The sequence below is a fragment of the Euprymna scolopes genome, chromosome 15 (assembly GCF_053919585.1).
Source record: "Euprymna scolopes isolate OS-2025 chromosome 15, ASM5391958v1, whole genome shotgun sequence".
NCBI lineage: Eukaryota > Metazoa > Mollusca > Cephalopoda > Sepiida > Sepiolidae > Euprymna > Euprymna scolopes.
The window spans coordinates 53,341,487-53,356,410 of NC_136496.1; the positions used below are offsets into that span (position 1 = coordinate 53,341,487).

Consider the following 14,924-nt stretch of genomic DNA (forward strand, 5'->3'; position numbering starts at 1 on the left):
GCCGCAAACATATTAATTAAAAATAAAAAGAGTGAAGAAAAAGAATTTGAAAAAAAAAAATGTTATTACAAAACAAGAAACACAAAGTTGAAAGAAAACGAATTATTAAGCTTTTTACAAGTGCAAGGGAAATAATTCTGTTTTCTAGTTATTTCCCTTTTGATTAAAGTAATGTTTTTTTTATACTAGCATTTCAGCCCGGCGTTGCCCAGGTGTTTGGAGATGTGTGTTGAGCAAAAAAAAGGTGGTAGTAGGAAGGCAGGCTTGAACCCGTACCGCGAAGGAGGAAAAGAATGGGAAAAAAACGTGACGTCTTTGCTGTTACGACCACTGCCAAACCGGAAGTGACGTAGGTTTAAATTAAGGCTAGACAATTGAAAAGAGGGGATGACTTTCGAAAATATTGTCGAAAAAAGCGACCCTCCCTATTCAAAAGTGTTCAGTTGAGGGTGAAGAAGTTAATGTTTTTAGCTAATTTTTAGGTATTCGTCTAAAGGGTCGGGCTTTAAAATGATTCTGATCTTGTGAAAATCCGTCACGTTTGTTGAAAGTTTTAGGCAGACATGCAAACATACATACATACATTTATATATTGGAAGCTCAAATTTTCGACCTAAACCAATTAAAAAGCTTGCCCTATCTCTGAATACCCTTTATGTAAACTTTCAAATGTTTACACCAGAAATTGTCTGAGTAATTTGGTAGAGACCGCAGAGGTCAAATTTTTTTTAACTTTGACCCCTATTATGACTCCTTAATATTTATTATTTAGGGCTCAAAGCAAGTTATTAAATTAGATCCATGTTCAAGAAAGCTATATCTAAAATTTCAATTGTTTATACCCAAAATTGTTGGAGGAGTTTAGTAGAGTTCTCAAAGGTGAAATTTTTGAACTTTGATCCCTTAACAGCCAAATTTCTGTCCGAAAATGGATTACAAAGATTTTCCCAAATCTCATTATCTTATATATCACATTTTGAGTCCGTAGACTGAAAATTGACAGAGTTATTGCGTAGAGAAATGTACACAGACAGACAGACACTTTCACTTTTATAGATATACTAGCATGGGTGCCCGGCGTTGCCCAGGTGTTTTGAGGTGTATGCTAAGCAAAAAAAAAAAAAACAGGTCAATTTTTTAAACTTTGACCCCTTTTATGACCTCTTAACATTTATTATTTTGGGCTCAAATCAAGTTATTAAGTTAGATCCATGTTCAAGGAACCTATATCTAAAATTTCAAGTGTTTAGACCAAAAATTGATCACATAGATTTTCCCAAATCTCAGTACCCTGTATATCAAATTTCGAGTCTGTAGACTAAAAATTGACAGAGTTATTGCGTAGGGAAATGTACACAGACGGCCAGATACACAGACATACAGACACATTCACTTTTATAGATATACTAGCATGGGTGCCCGGCATTGCCTGGGTGTTTGGAGGTGTATGCTGAGCAAAAAAAAAAAAAGGGTCAATTTTTTTAACTTTGACCCCGAGATTTATTGTTTCTGGCTCAAATCAAGTTATTAAGTTAGATCCATGTCCAAGGAACCTATAAATAAAATTTCAAGTGTTTTGACCAAAATTGTCGGAGGAGTTTGGTACAGTTCTCAAAGGTCAAATCATTGAACTTTGACCCCTTAACAGTCAAATTTCTGGCCCAAAACCGATCACATAGATTTTCTCAAATCTCAGTACACTGTATATCAAATTTCGAGTCTGTAGACTAAAAATTGACAGTTATTGCGTAAGGAAATGTACACAGACACACAGACACGTTCACTTTTATAGATATATAGATAGATTTTAGATATAAATGCTTTTGGTCAAATATAATTCAGAAAAATTTATATTTACCAGTTATTGATGAAAGAGATTTTTTGTGACACTCAGATCTATTCTCTGTAGCAAGACATAATCTCCTGTGAAGGTCAAGTCAGATAGTGGTAAAACTCCTTCTAGCAATAATGTTTGAGACGCCCCTGTGTCTCGTAAGATTTTTATAAGTGTAATCTTATTAGGGTCTCTTATGGAAACACACCATCAGATATGAATTGTTGGTATGTATCTAGGAATGGTTCAGAAACTTTTTTATTTGTATCTGAACTTGAGAGAGATGAGTGAGGGAGAGAATGAATTTTCATTTGTTTTGCGAATGCGTGGGTTTTGCAGGCTGTACTTGCTTCGTTGTCTCTTTTTTGTATCCTGCATTCCGATATCAGGTGATTCTGTCTACCACAGCATGTGTATTTAATTTTTGATTTTGGGAATGGACTTAATCGGTTATGGACATAATTTTTGTTAGAGTGAGACATAAGTAATGGTTTTTTGTGTTAAAATCTAAATGATTACAAGTCATTCTAGTCTTTTCATAACTTTTCCTTAATGTTACATTATGAGTGTCTGTGATTATTGCTGCTTCACTCATGTTTTATTTTTATTTTTCATCCACATTTGTGTTTCTTTGCCGACACATCGCTTACATTCTTCTAATAAAATTAGCTGATGTCATTTTTCATAATCATCATTTATCTTTTCAGCTCTAATCCATCTATTAAATAAATCTGTTTTTTCTAATCCATATATTAAATAAATCTGTTTTTTCTCTGGCGAGTTCAACACAAGTATGATTTGCCAATTTTTAAAAATTTCTGAATTTTAGTCTATACGCCTCTGGAATTAACTCGTATCCATTTAGTATAGCATTTTTTATTTTTTCATAATCTGTGCATTCTTCAATGTCTAGTGCAGCATATATGTCTGCTGTTCGTCCATTTAATACAGATTGTAAATGTGTTGGCCAGATGTCATAGGGCCATCCTAAATTTGTAGCTATCTTTTCAAAAAGAGTGAAATATTTCTCTACCCTTTTTTCATTAAAATGTATTAGTTTTATGTAATGCCCTACATTGAAAGTTGGATTAACAGGTAAGTTATTTGAGTTCTGGTTTGTTTGTATCTCCAATTCTATTTTTTGTAATTCTATTCTTTCTTGGATTTCTAACTTTTTTATTTCTATTTGAAGACGGAAGTTATTGTCATCTGATTTGGCACTATAAAAGTCTAACATATCTCTTTTTATTAGTTCTTCCACAACACTATTTTTAATTTCTGCTTTTTTCATATTTGGATTGATATTCAACTTGAAATAAGCTGCAATCTCTAATAGTTCTGTTTTTCATAACTTGTATAAATTTTCTTTTAATGTAGTAGAATGTGGTCAGAAGCTAAGAAAAATAGAAGTCTTACCGTGGGTGTGCAGCGAGTGAGTTCAGGCCGAGGAAAGGAAAAACAAAGATGGCGGCCAGCATTTTATTACGTGTATTCTCACAAAATCTCGTGTGCGCGCGAAGCTGGAAACTCGGAGGCGCACTGCAGTTTAAGGCCGGTGCCCCTCCCCTTTTTTTTTAAAGAGTATTTAAACAACATGATTAAGCCTTTTAATGACGACGGTGATGTGGTGGCATGGCAAGGATTCAAAAGTTGGACAATGTGGCCGCAGTAATACCACTGTTTCTAGAAGGGGACGCGCTGGCCCTCTATTTGGAGCTCAGCGAGTGAGATCAGGGTGACGCGGACGCCATCAAGGGTCGACTGATCGAAACTTTTGCGGAGGAGCCTTTCAAGGCCTTTAATAAGTTGAAGGAGAAGAGGTGAACTGGTGAATCTGTTGATGTCTATGCGAATGAGATAAGGAAATTGGTTGAGTTGTCGGGCATCAGGAGACACGCCGCGAGTCACCTAGTCAAAATGACATTCATTACCGGGTTCCTGGAAGGGATATCGAAACATTTGCAGCAGGTCCCGGGAGTGGAGACGCTGGATGTGAGTGAGCTGCTCAAAACTGCAAAGATCTTGGTGAGCACCCAGCCCACGGAGTCTGGAGGGACAACAGCAACGGTACAGCAGGATGTGGGCAGGAGTCTGCCGAACCCGAGGGTGGCATGCTTCGAATGTGGGGGACCACACATGAGAAGAGACTGTAGGAAGTTCTTGCAACGGACAGTGTGTTATAAATGTAATCGGAGAGGCCATTTAGCGGTGAAATGCATGAGTTCGGGAAACTGGCAAGGGGAGGCCAAAGCACCAGCGGCCGCCCAATTCGGGAATAGTGGCGCACTCACAGCAGATGCCCAAGCAGAAGATCATGGTGGAAGGACGGGGAGTTATGGCCCTGATCGCACTGGCTGTACCACTACCATGGTGCACACGACCCTGGTCGGAAGATGGAAAGGGAAGGGTGAAGTAGTGGCATTTGATGGGTCGCGAGTGAAGTATCGAGGGAGGAAGAAGACCGTCACTATTGATATTGCTAAACACCGGGTGAGGGTCCACGCAATTGTCACCGATCATCTGGTGCCTGGCGTCCAAGCCATCATTAGAATGGATGTGATATGCCGACTTGGAGGTGTTACCATCACATGCAACAACGTGAGGTTCGGACTAGCTGAGTGCACAGTGACAGAGCAAGCTCCCGGAGGGACCAACAAGGCCGGGGAGGAAAGAAAAATGTCGATCAAAGATCAAGACTTCCAAGCCGAATTCGACAGAGAGTAGTGGACTGTAGAGTTGGCATGGAAACATCAAGCGCCATCGCTGGCAAACAGGGTGGCGTGCTACACTAATTCGCTCAGAAGAGGGGCAGGAAAGGAGTTTGAACAAGGAGTGGACCGATGGATTGGGGAGGGTATACTGCTGTCTTGGACGGATGACGTTGAGTCGGGCATTTTGCTGTTGATGGCTGTTCTGCAACCAACTAAAGGGAAAGTAAGACCGGTCCTGGATTTCCGAGAGCTGAACCAACATGTTGAGTGCCATACTGGAGGTGAGAGAAATTGAATTCCTACTAGACACTGTCCTCGAGTGTCTGAGGTCTCTCTGTACAGGGGTTTGTCAGAACAATCTGGCATGAGGATACTTTTTCCATAGAAGTAAACCCTGACCAAATATTCAAAATCACATAGTATTTGCAGCCCAAATAAGATCTCCTCACTACGGCTACTCCACAGATTTTCCGAGGAATGGTGCACCTTCTCCAAGTGATATTACCTCAAGTAATAGCACGAAGCTTGATACTCCACCAGACTAGACAAATTCTTGTCCTGGAATCCAGTAAGACCATGAGACCAACATGAAAGATATACTACAACATATAAAATGGTTAATTGTGGAGAGGAAAATTATGTTCTCAATTTCTTTACTAACTCAGTGTTTGAGAGATAAAGAACTTTAATGGAACATTCGAATATCTATGTATCTCATATAGACTTCAAGTGTTAGCCCCAGGTTGTGGGACCCTTGATTTCTGAGAACTTCGACTGAAGTAAAATAAAACAAAAAGAGGTGATACCGTAGATGTGTGCAGTGAGACCATTAGAGAATGGATGCAGATGAATGGGACGTCTACGTTGGTAGATCTAAAATCTGCCTATTTGCAACTCCGCATCGCCAAGAAGCTCTGGAAATACCAGTTAGTCAGGTACAAAGGCAAAACCTACTGCCTTACGCAAGTGGGGTTCGGGTTGAATTCAGCACCCAAGATCATGTCAACCATCCTCAGGAAGATTCTGGAAACAATGGGAAAAGGAGATGAGGTAGTGAGTTCATACATAGACGACATTCTTGTGAATGAGACTCTGGTAACTGCCAACGAGGTGGTGGATCATTTGAAGAGGTTTGGGTTGTTTGCAAAAGCGCCGGAAAAATTAGATGGTGGGGCTGCTTTGGGGCTAAGGCTGAAACAAGGTGCGTCGGGCAGCCTAGAGTTTCGAAGGGGAAACGAGATCCCGCAACTGAAGCAAGAGCTCAACAGACAGGAAATTTTTTCCATATGTGGGAAGTTGATCGGACATTACCCTGTTGTTGGCTGGCTTAGACCAGCATGCAGCTACATAAAGAGACACGCCGAAGGAAGAGGATGGGATGATAAAGTGGGAGGAAGAACGGTCGCCATGATGAAAGAGCTCTTGAAAGAAGCAGAACGGCAAGACCCAGTCCGGGGAACCTGGAACGTACCGTGAACATTGGATGGAGTGGTGTGGTGTGATGCAAGCAGCATTGCAACAGGGGTAGTCTTGGAAGTTGGAGGAGTGGTTGCAGAAGATGTGGCCTGGTTAAGGAAGAAGAATGATGTTAACAACATCAATGTAGCAGAATTAGATGCGGTAATCAAAGGGGTCAATCTGGCCTTGAAATGGGGACTGCGTGACATCTGCATCAAAACAGTCTCTGCTACGGTGTTTGCTTGGCTAAAGTCCCTCATTTCAAGCGAAAAAAGGATGAGAACGAAAGGGGCAGCAGAGATGTTAATGAAGCGCAGGCTTGGGATGCTAGCTAAGCTGATGCAGGAGTTTTGTTTGAAGCTTCGCATAGACATGGTGGCTTCTGAGAAGAACCGAGCAGATGCTCTCACAAGATTGAAGAAGAGCTGGCTTGTGCCAAAGAAAGATGTTGTTGCTGCATCAGATCTAGATGATGTTGGCGTGCAAGAGCTGCACAATCTGCACCATAGGGGGGTAGAGAGGACGTGGTACTTGGTGAAGAGTCGACCCGAGTGTCACCAAGGAGCAAGTGAGGCAAGCGGTCAGGACATGCGACAGATGTCAGTCGATTGATCCTGCTCCAAGCACACATGAAGCTGGTCAATTGGAGGTGAGTGGAACCTGGGAGAGACTGGCATGTGATGTCACCCATTACAGGGGTGGACTTTACCTGCCCATGATTGACTGCGGGCTCGGGCGATTTGCCCTATGGAAGAAGCTATGTGGAGGAACAGGCAATGAAATAACGGCATTCCTCGATGAGGTGTTTTTGGAGCGAGTTCCCGTGGAAGAGCTGTTAACCAACAACGTGACCGCATTCAAGTAGGTAACAGTGACAGAAGTATTGAAGAAATGGAATATTTAACAATTTTTCAGAGCTGCCTACAGACCCAGTGGCAACGGGATCGTGGCGAGAAACCACCGCACCATAAAGGCATTTGCGGAAAGAGGAGGCACCTCACCTGAGCAAGCTGTCTTCTAGTATAACATGTCACCTTGATTGGGACAAGTGCCAGAGACGGTTCCGCAACTGTCAACGTTTGCATATTTCTGGAGACATCCCAGGGTTGAGCCAGCAAGCAGAGAGGCAGAGGCGACAGGGACAATTAAACTCGGGGATGAGGTATGGGTGAAGCCACCGGGGGTGCGCTGCAGCACACAATGGAGTAGAGGTCGTGTGACTGGGAGGAACACCAGAAACAACATTGTGGTGGATGGAGTACCGAGGCATATTCTCGACATCAGATCAATGGAAGGCGAAGCAATTGAGGGGAATGTGCAGCAACAGGAAGAGGACGAGACACCTCAGAGGCCAAGTAGAGAGAGGTGACCGCCACAGTGGATGAAAGACTATGAAATATGATCTTGAGATCAGGGGGGCGTGTGGTCAGAAGCTAAGAAAAATAGAAGTCTTACCATGGGTGTGCAAGCAAGTTCAGGCCAAGAAAAGGAAAAACAAAGATGGCGGCCAGCATTTTATTACGTGCGTTCTCGCAAAATCACGTGTGCACGTGAAGTTGGAAACTACAAAACAAGCTTCATTTTTCGGTGCTGGGAGATTCCAGATCTGGCAGGAGAGTAGGTGCAACGGGAGTGGAGATTCTACTTTCTCGGATTTATTCCCTTTTGTATGTTTGACGTGACCCCCCCCCCTCCTCGGGAGGCGCACTCACTGCAGTTTAAGGACCGTGCCCCCCCCTTTTTTTAAAGATAGTATTTTAAAAAATTTTTCTTAAAATGTTTCTATAGAAAAAGGCAGTTTTTTATTATATTTATTATTTTTTATGTATTCCTTCTTTCCAAGTCTTTTTTTTTTTTTTTTTAATTATTTTTATCATTATTCACAGTTTTAATATTTATAATGTTTTAACTATTTTGTTTGTATTTTTAGTAGTTATGAAAATGCAGTCAGTTGTATGTTTATTTTTAAAGGATGAGGTTATCTCCCTTTCATTTGTTTTCAATATTTATGGATGCGTCTGCACTTTTCGATAAGGTTCTTTACTTTTTGTTTTATATTAACTTGCCCGGTCTGGGCGTATGACTAGCAAAGACCACATATCTGACCTTGGTCACTGAAGGCCGAAGGGGCAACCCTTCATACCAACAGTTTCTAATCCTGCTCCCACTTCCCTCCTCTCGGGAGCTGGATCCCCTCTTTCCTTCCCCCTATCTCCACATTAAAAAACGGCCTCCTGCCTAATTTGCTCAGTGGGGAAGCAAATAAATAAAAACTTATATAAATGTATATATTTATTTATTTATCTTCTTTTTCTATTTAGTAATGATTAATTTATTTATTATTTTTACTTTTTTTTTTGAACCATGACAAGCAGTAAAGGTTTATTTTCGATTCCTATATATAGTTTTTGTAAGCGTCTCTTGTTACTTTCTTTTTTTGTGTGTTTAATTTTATATTAGTTTTTATTTTTACTGTAATAAACGAACGGACTACACATTCTTAAAGGTCAATTATTAATCACTTAGATATTACTATTTGCACATTGTAATCTATGTATTAACAGACTAGAACACACGGTTTTATTGTTTTTGTTTACCGATCGTTCGTACGATCACTATATGTTCATATATTTTGATTCTCCCAAAATAAATGTTATTTACGATAAAGATTAGATTAACCAAGTAACATCTAAAATAGACTAACATCCAAATAAGTGTTATTTATGGACCGTATAAAGCCTGCAACAGATTTTGTTTAGTTTCAAAAAAATGTTTATATAAGTTTTAATAGGTTTGACTAAGCCCACAAATTAATATATATATATATATATATATATATATATATATATATATATATATATATATATATATATATATATATATATATATTAAATAGGTTAGTACAAGCCTCCAAATTAATATTGGTTTGATCGAGCCCCCAAATTGATAGGACGAGGCCCCCAAATCAATGTTGGTTCGATCAAGCCCCCAAATTAATATGTTACGGTTTTTGTGTCCCTGTCTAGGGGTAACTGAACGCCGCAAACATATTAATTAAAAATAAAAAGAGTGAAAAACAAAAAAAAAGAATTTGAAAAAAGAAATTTTATTACAAAAAAAAAGAAGAAAAACAAAACAAAGGAGAAAGAAAACGAATTTTTATTACAATCGTAACGGTGCAAGGGGAATAACTCTGTTTTCTAGTTATTTCCCTTTTGATTAAAGTAATAGTTTTTATTTTTATATATATATATATATTTTTAGATATAAATGCTTTTGATCAAATATAATTCAGAAAAATCTATACTGACCAGTTATTGATGAAAGAGATTTTTTCTTTGTATCTTGTTGTCCAGTTCATCTGTTATTTAACGACTCAAATTTGCTTGTGATTTCTTCGGTCAAAGTCATATGGTCTGGACGTCTAAGAACACATCCCAGTCCTGTATTATAACTGACTATAAATAGCAACCGTTCGCTATTTATAGTCGTCGCTAGAGAAACAGAAAAAGAATCTTTTTCTGTTTTACCTTTTGAAAATCTCCAGAGACACCAAAAAAACGTTTTCATTCAAATTTTTAAGTAATACTTTTTATATTATTTTATATAATCTTTTATTTTTATTTCTTTTAATTAAGTAATTTATTACATTTTATATTATTATATAATATTTTAAGTATTTTTATTTTGTTATAATTATTAATTATATTAATAATTATTTTTATCATGTGTCATTATTTGGATAATTAATATTATCATTTGTGTAAGAAATGATAATTTCTTCATATCGTAAGAGGAATATACATCCGCCTATGACAACATATAACTCATTAGATAAGTAAGGTAACGCTTTAGTGCTAAATATCCCCAAGGGCTTGAAGGTTTTCTCAGGAGACTCAACTTGTACAGTATTACTGGATGAATATTCATATGGTTAGATTATTCTTAGTTAAAAGGCTGTTCTTGAAAGCTGTACATCAAAACATCATATCAATGTTGGTGTGCGTCAGGGGTCGATACTTGGACATATTATTTCTGATCTTCATATTATTTCTGATGCAATCATGCCTGAGATGAATATAACTGCTGATCATACAATGCTCTGTTCTTGCCCTTTCTCCCTACAAATGGTCAATTAAGATAATACAAAAATGAGGAAGGATACGTGAAGGACTGTAAAACAAAAAATCAGCAACCCCATTTGGACTCCACACAGAAAGTGACACATGATAATAAGGTGTTTTCAATATTGATGGAAAGATTGAACTGAATGTAACCAGTTCTGAATAGCTGAGAAAAAAACGGATGTGGCTAGGTGCAGTGGTGGACTGGAATGAAGGATAAGCAAACATCTAGGATTTGAGGGAATGGCAGTTGATATCAGGTTGACAAGAAAGTTCTTGTGGTTTTTAACTTTTAAATTCATATGAACAAATCTCGGATCAAACAAAAATTTATTAATTGAAATAAGCACCATCGGAATCAATGCAAAACAAGTGTATTTATGTCAGTAATGTAAAAATCTTGTGTTCAGGTGGCAATGAAGTCGCTGAAGGCATTTTTGATATTGCTTAGGTTCTTGAAGCATTTCTCAGGCAGAAAGTTGTCGAGATGCTTGAAAATGTTGTAGTCAGTAGGTGAGAGATCTGGAGAGTATGGTGGATGAGGCATAGTTCCATAACCCAATTCATTTAACTTCTGCAAGATCATTTTAGTAATGTGCATTTGGGCATTGTCGTGGAGAAGAATTGGGCCTTTTCTGTTGACTAATGCTGGGTGTTGTTGCCGAAGTTTCTGATGCATTTCATCTATTTGTTGATGGTGCTTCACTGCTGTAATAGTTTCACATTCAAAAAACTGTAATGGATGAGACTGGTTGCAGACAAACAGTCAGTATGAACTTCTTTTGGTGCAACACTGGCTTCAGGATGTGTCGTGGAGCTTCGTTGGTGTCTAACCACTGAGCTGTGCATCGCCAGTTGTCCCAAAGAACCCACATTTCATTGTAATTAACAAGCCAGTTGAGAAATAGGTTGTTTTTTCTTTTGTAAAAGAAGGGAAGATAGCTCTACATAACAGCGTTTCTTTTGATTATCGTTTAATTCATGAGGCGCCCATTTACCAAGTTTTTTTGTCTTTCCAATCTCTCTCAAGTGGTTGGAAATCATTGTATATGTTACGCCTAATTCAGAAGCAAGTTCTCGAACAATTGTGCATGGATTGGCTTTGACTGAGGCTCTTGATCGTTGTCAACATCTGATTGCTGATCACTATGCACATCATCTTCAAGACTCTTGCTACTGCCACGAAAATTTCTTAAACCACTTTTGTGCTGTGCGTTCAGTAGTGGTTCTTAGACCAAATGCTTTGTTAACATCACAAGCTGTTTTAGCAGCTTTTTGGCCTATCTTTATTTGAAATAAGAAAACTGTATGAATTTGCTTTTTTCCATTTTGTATGCAATGTTTTGAAAAGAAGACATAATTGTTTTAAAACGATTGTAATTTAAACAATCAGATGGAATGAAAAACACTGTTTAAAATGATATATAAAGTAAAGGTATTATAATGAAAACTTATTTGAAATCAAAATTAAAATTTCCATAAGAACTTTTATGCCCATCATTAGTTGAAGACTGAAGATTGAATAGGTAAGATGGCTTTGAGTGGATTATAATGATCTCGACATGCAGATGATCTCATGTCTTAGACTTGGGAAATGGGAGGCCTCACTCAGATGTAATTACTAACGATAGGACCTCAAAAACACACGTATGCCTGTGTTCAACAAGTTGTTCTTACACGATTTCTGTTACTAGAAGGCAAATTATAAACTAGTACTTGTGATTGGCTAGAATCGACACAGCTGAAAAATAAGATGAAAACAAAGACTCACTCTAACTTTTAGAATTAGACTGTCAAATTGAGCAGAAATAGATTGAGAAAAATACTTATAACATTTAAAAAGGTGTTTTTGAAGGCTTGTCAATGCAGAAATTATTCAGTCATTGGAAACAGATTAATAAATAATGATAAATAATTCAAAAGGTTCAGTAATTTTCAATAACTATTTACCTGACTGTAAATGGTATATTTCCTCAAACAGAAAACAACAGCATAGAGAGTTGATCTACATTTCTTACCTCTTGAAAATGGAGTATACCCTCAAAAATATTTGAAGAAATATACCATTTACAGTAAGGTAAATAAATACTTATTGAAAATTATTGAACTCTTTGAATTATTTATCATTATTTATTTCTTTGTTTCCAATGACTGAATAATTCCTACATCAAAAAGCCTTCAAACACACCTTTTTATTTGATAAACAATGCTTCAAGCAAACTACAACATGCTTCTTACTTGTGACATTTGTTTATTCTTTTAATTTTAATCCTCTTTCAAATAGTATGTGTGAAATTAAGTTTGTCATTATTTTATAATTCATGATTCTCATAAAGTTTAGTGTCTTGAATCGATCATAACATTTTATTTGTATTTAAATGAAAATTTCTTTTTCAAATGCTCCAAGAATTCTGAAATCCTGATTTTATTGAAATATTACCTAGTTCACTATTTGTCAAGAATTCTGAAATCCTGATTTTATTGAAATATTACCTAGTTCACTCACTTCCAGTCTAAACATAAAAACTAGTGGGTGAATTTGGATGCTTCCGAACTGAAGTAGTTAAACTGAAAAGAAACTAACATTAATGTTTTCTTTTGTGATTCAGCTTGAACGTGGACCACCTGCTTCTCTGGGAAACTCACCATTTATTGCTTCTGAACCGATTCCTTCATTGACAGGCGTGGCTGATGAATATGAGCCACTGCGTCCAAATGAATATGAAGAAATTGTCAAGAAAAGACGTGAACAAAGGCAAAAAGAACGAGATGAAGAAAAAGTGAAAAAAGATCAAGATCGTGACGAAACAATGTCCAGGTATTTACTTTACTCATTTCCTGTTATTCAGTTTCTATTTGGAAGCGGACTATTTTATAGCAGTGATAAAAATCAAGTCCAAATTATAAGCAGAACTTGACTGTTTAACATTTCCAGAGATTAAGTCTAGCATTTAGGCTATCAACTCCACAGCTTTGTTTTTATCATCACATTTTCTTCTTTTTTTTTAATTGAATTCTGCAAATTTCATTTATTAAAAACAAAAACAAATGGAGCTTCAAAGAATATGTTTGTCCTCTTTAATATCAAAACTCTATGCATAATAAGTTTGATATTTGAAAGTAGTGACAATGTGATATGAGTTGCAAATTTCACAGCTTGTAAAATGTCAAAAAAACACGATATATATATATATATGTGTGTGTGTGTGTGTGTGTGTGTGTATTTTTTAAAATATTTTTGTTTAGAAAGTTATATATATACAATTCAGATTAAAAAAAAAATGAACTTTACTTGAAAAAATGTATTTTTGTAAAAATCAAAGTTTTGACGATCATAGCATCTTTGTCAGAATTAGGACCAGTTTGTTTATTTTTTTTTCTTCTTCAGTGTCACAATGAAAAATAATAAATAAAATCTGTGTGTTGTTCTTTATTGGTGATATTTACAAATGTACAAAATAGGAGGAATGCATTGGCGTGTGTGAATTAGTGAAGATTTTTCTTTTTCGTGTGACATTGTGCCATGAGGAAGGAAAAAAAAGAAAAAACACAGATTGGTCCTAAACCTGATGAAAACACTACAGAAAAAATTTGATTTTAAATAAATAAATATTTGTTTATTTAAAAAAAAATCTGTACTGCATATTGGCTAAATATAAGTTTATAAAGGTAAACTTGCATATTTCAATTTAAATTCCAAACTGGAGAAAACAAAATCCTCACTATATATATATATATATATATATATATATATATATATACATATATATATATATATATATATATATATATGACTTGTTCCAAAAGTAATGCCTCCTACTTTTTATCCTGCCCGAATGAATCAATAGCGATTGCAAATTGCATTGTTGTGATATCTGAACTCATGCATTCATGACTTGTAAATTTCGTCTCTCTATTGTAGATATTGATGATGAAAGACTCTAAGAAAGCAACCACTGGCATGCATATGAGTCAGAAGCAGTGTTGTATCATTGAATTCCTGACAAAGTGCATTGAAATGGTAGTGACTATGTAGAAAAATATATTCTGGAGTATAAAATGTTGTTCCGTTGCTTCCGTTTTTGTAGTTCTTCAACTTTTTGAGTTAAAAAAATAGGTTGCTTTACTGTTGAAACAGCCCCCCATACATACATACATACATATATATATATGTATATATATATATATATATATATATACATGTATATATCTATATATATAAAAGCGCAAATGTATGTATGTTTGTATGTTTGCTAAAACCTTTTGACAGACAGAACAAAAATTCACAAATTTGGTCTCATATGAAAGCCCCACTCTCCGGGCGACAAATATCAAATTTTGGGCCCGAAAGGTCCAATCTAAGTTACTCAACCGACCCTTTTTCTACAGGGCCCTCCTCCAAAAAGTGACATTTTAACAATATTTATACGTAATTTAATAAACGCTGAGTCATGTCACGTGACCTTGACGTAAGCAAGCTGTAATGGCGGTATGTATATGAAAACATTGACTATCGGTAAAAAAGACGACTATCATACACATCAAAATACAAAAATTTCACGTTAGGAAAACGTTACCAAAGTTATTAGCAGGTTTAAAAATAGTTAGATACGATAGTTAAACGAAAAATAACAAGCCAAAAATGTGTAGTAAAAAAAAAAATATGCTTACAAAAAATACTAACGATTGATGTTTCTCCCCCAAAAAAAACAAAGCCAGACGCCATTTTCTTTTTTAGTAACACTCTTTAGAGTAAGGAAGATAAAGTGAGAGAGAGATACAGGGAAAGAGACACAC

At 36.6% G+C, this 14,924-nt stretch overlaps 1 protein-coding gene across 1 annotated transcript in view; it reads left to right on the forward strand.

Annotated features, from left to right (window-relative positions):
• Positions 1-14,924, forward strand: part of LOC145293827 (splicing factor 45-like) — a 269,412-nt gene that overhangs the window by 122,260 nt on the left and 132,228 nt on the right. The window contains exon 5 of the mRNA XM_080140477.1: positions 12,737-12,945. Coding sequence (XP_079996603.1) covers positions 12,737-12,945 — 209 coding nt within the window. The remainder of the gene's footprint in view (positions 1-12,736; positions 12,946-14,924) is intronic.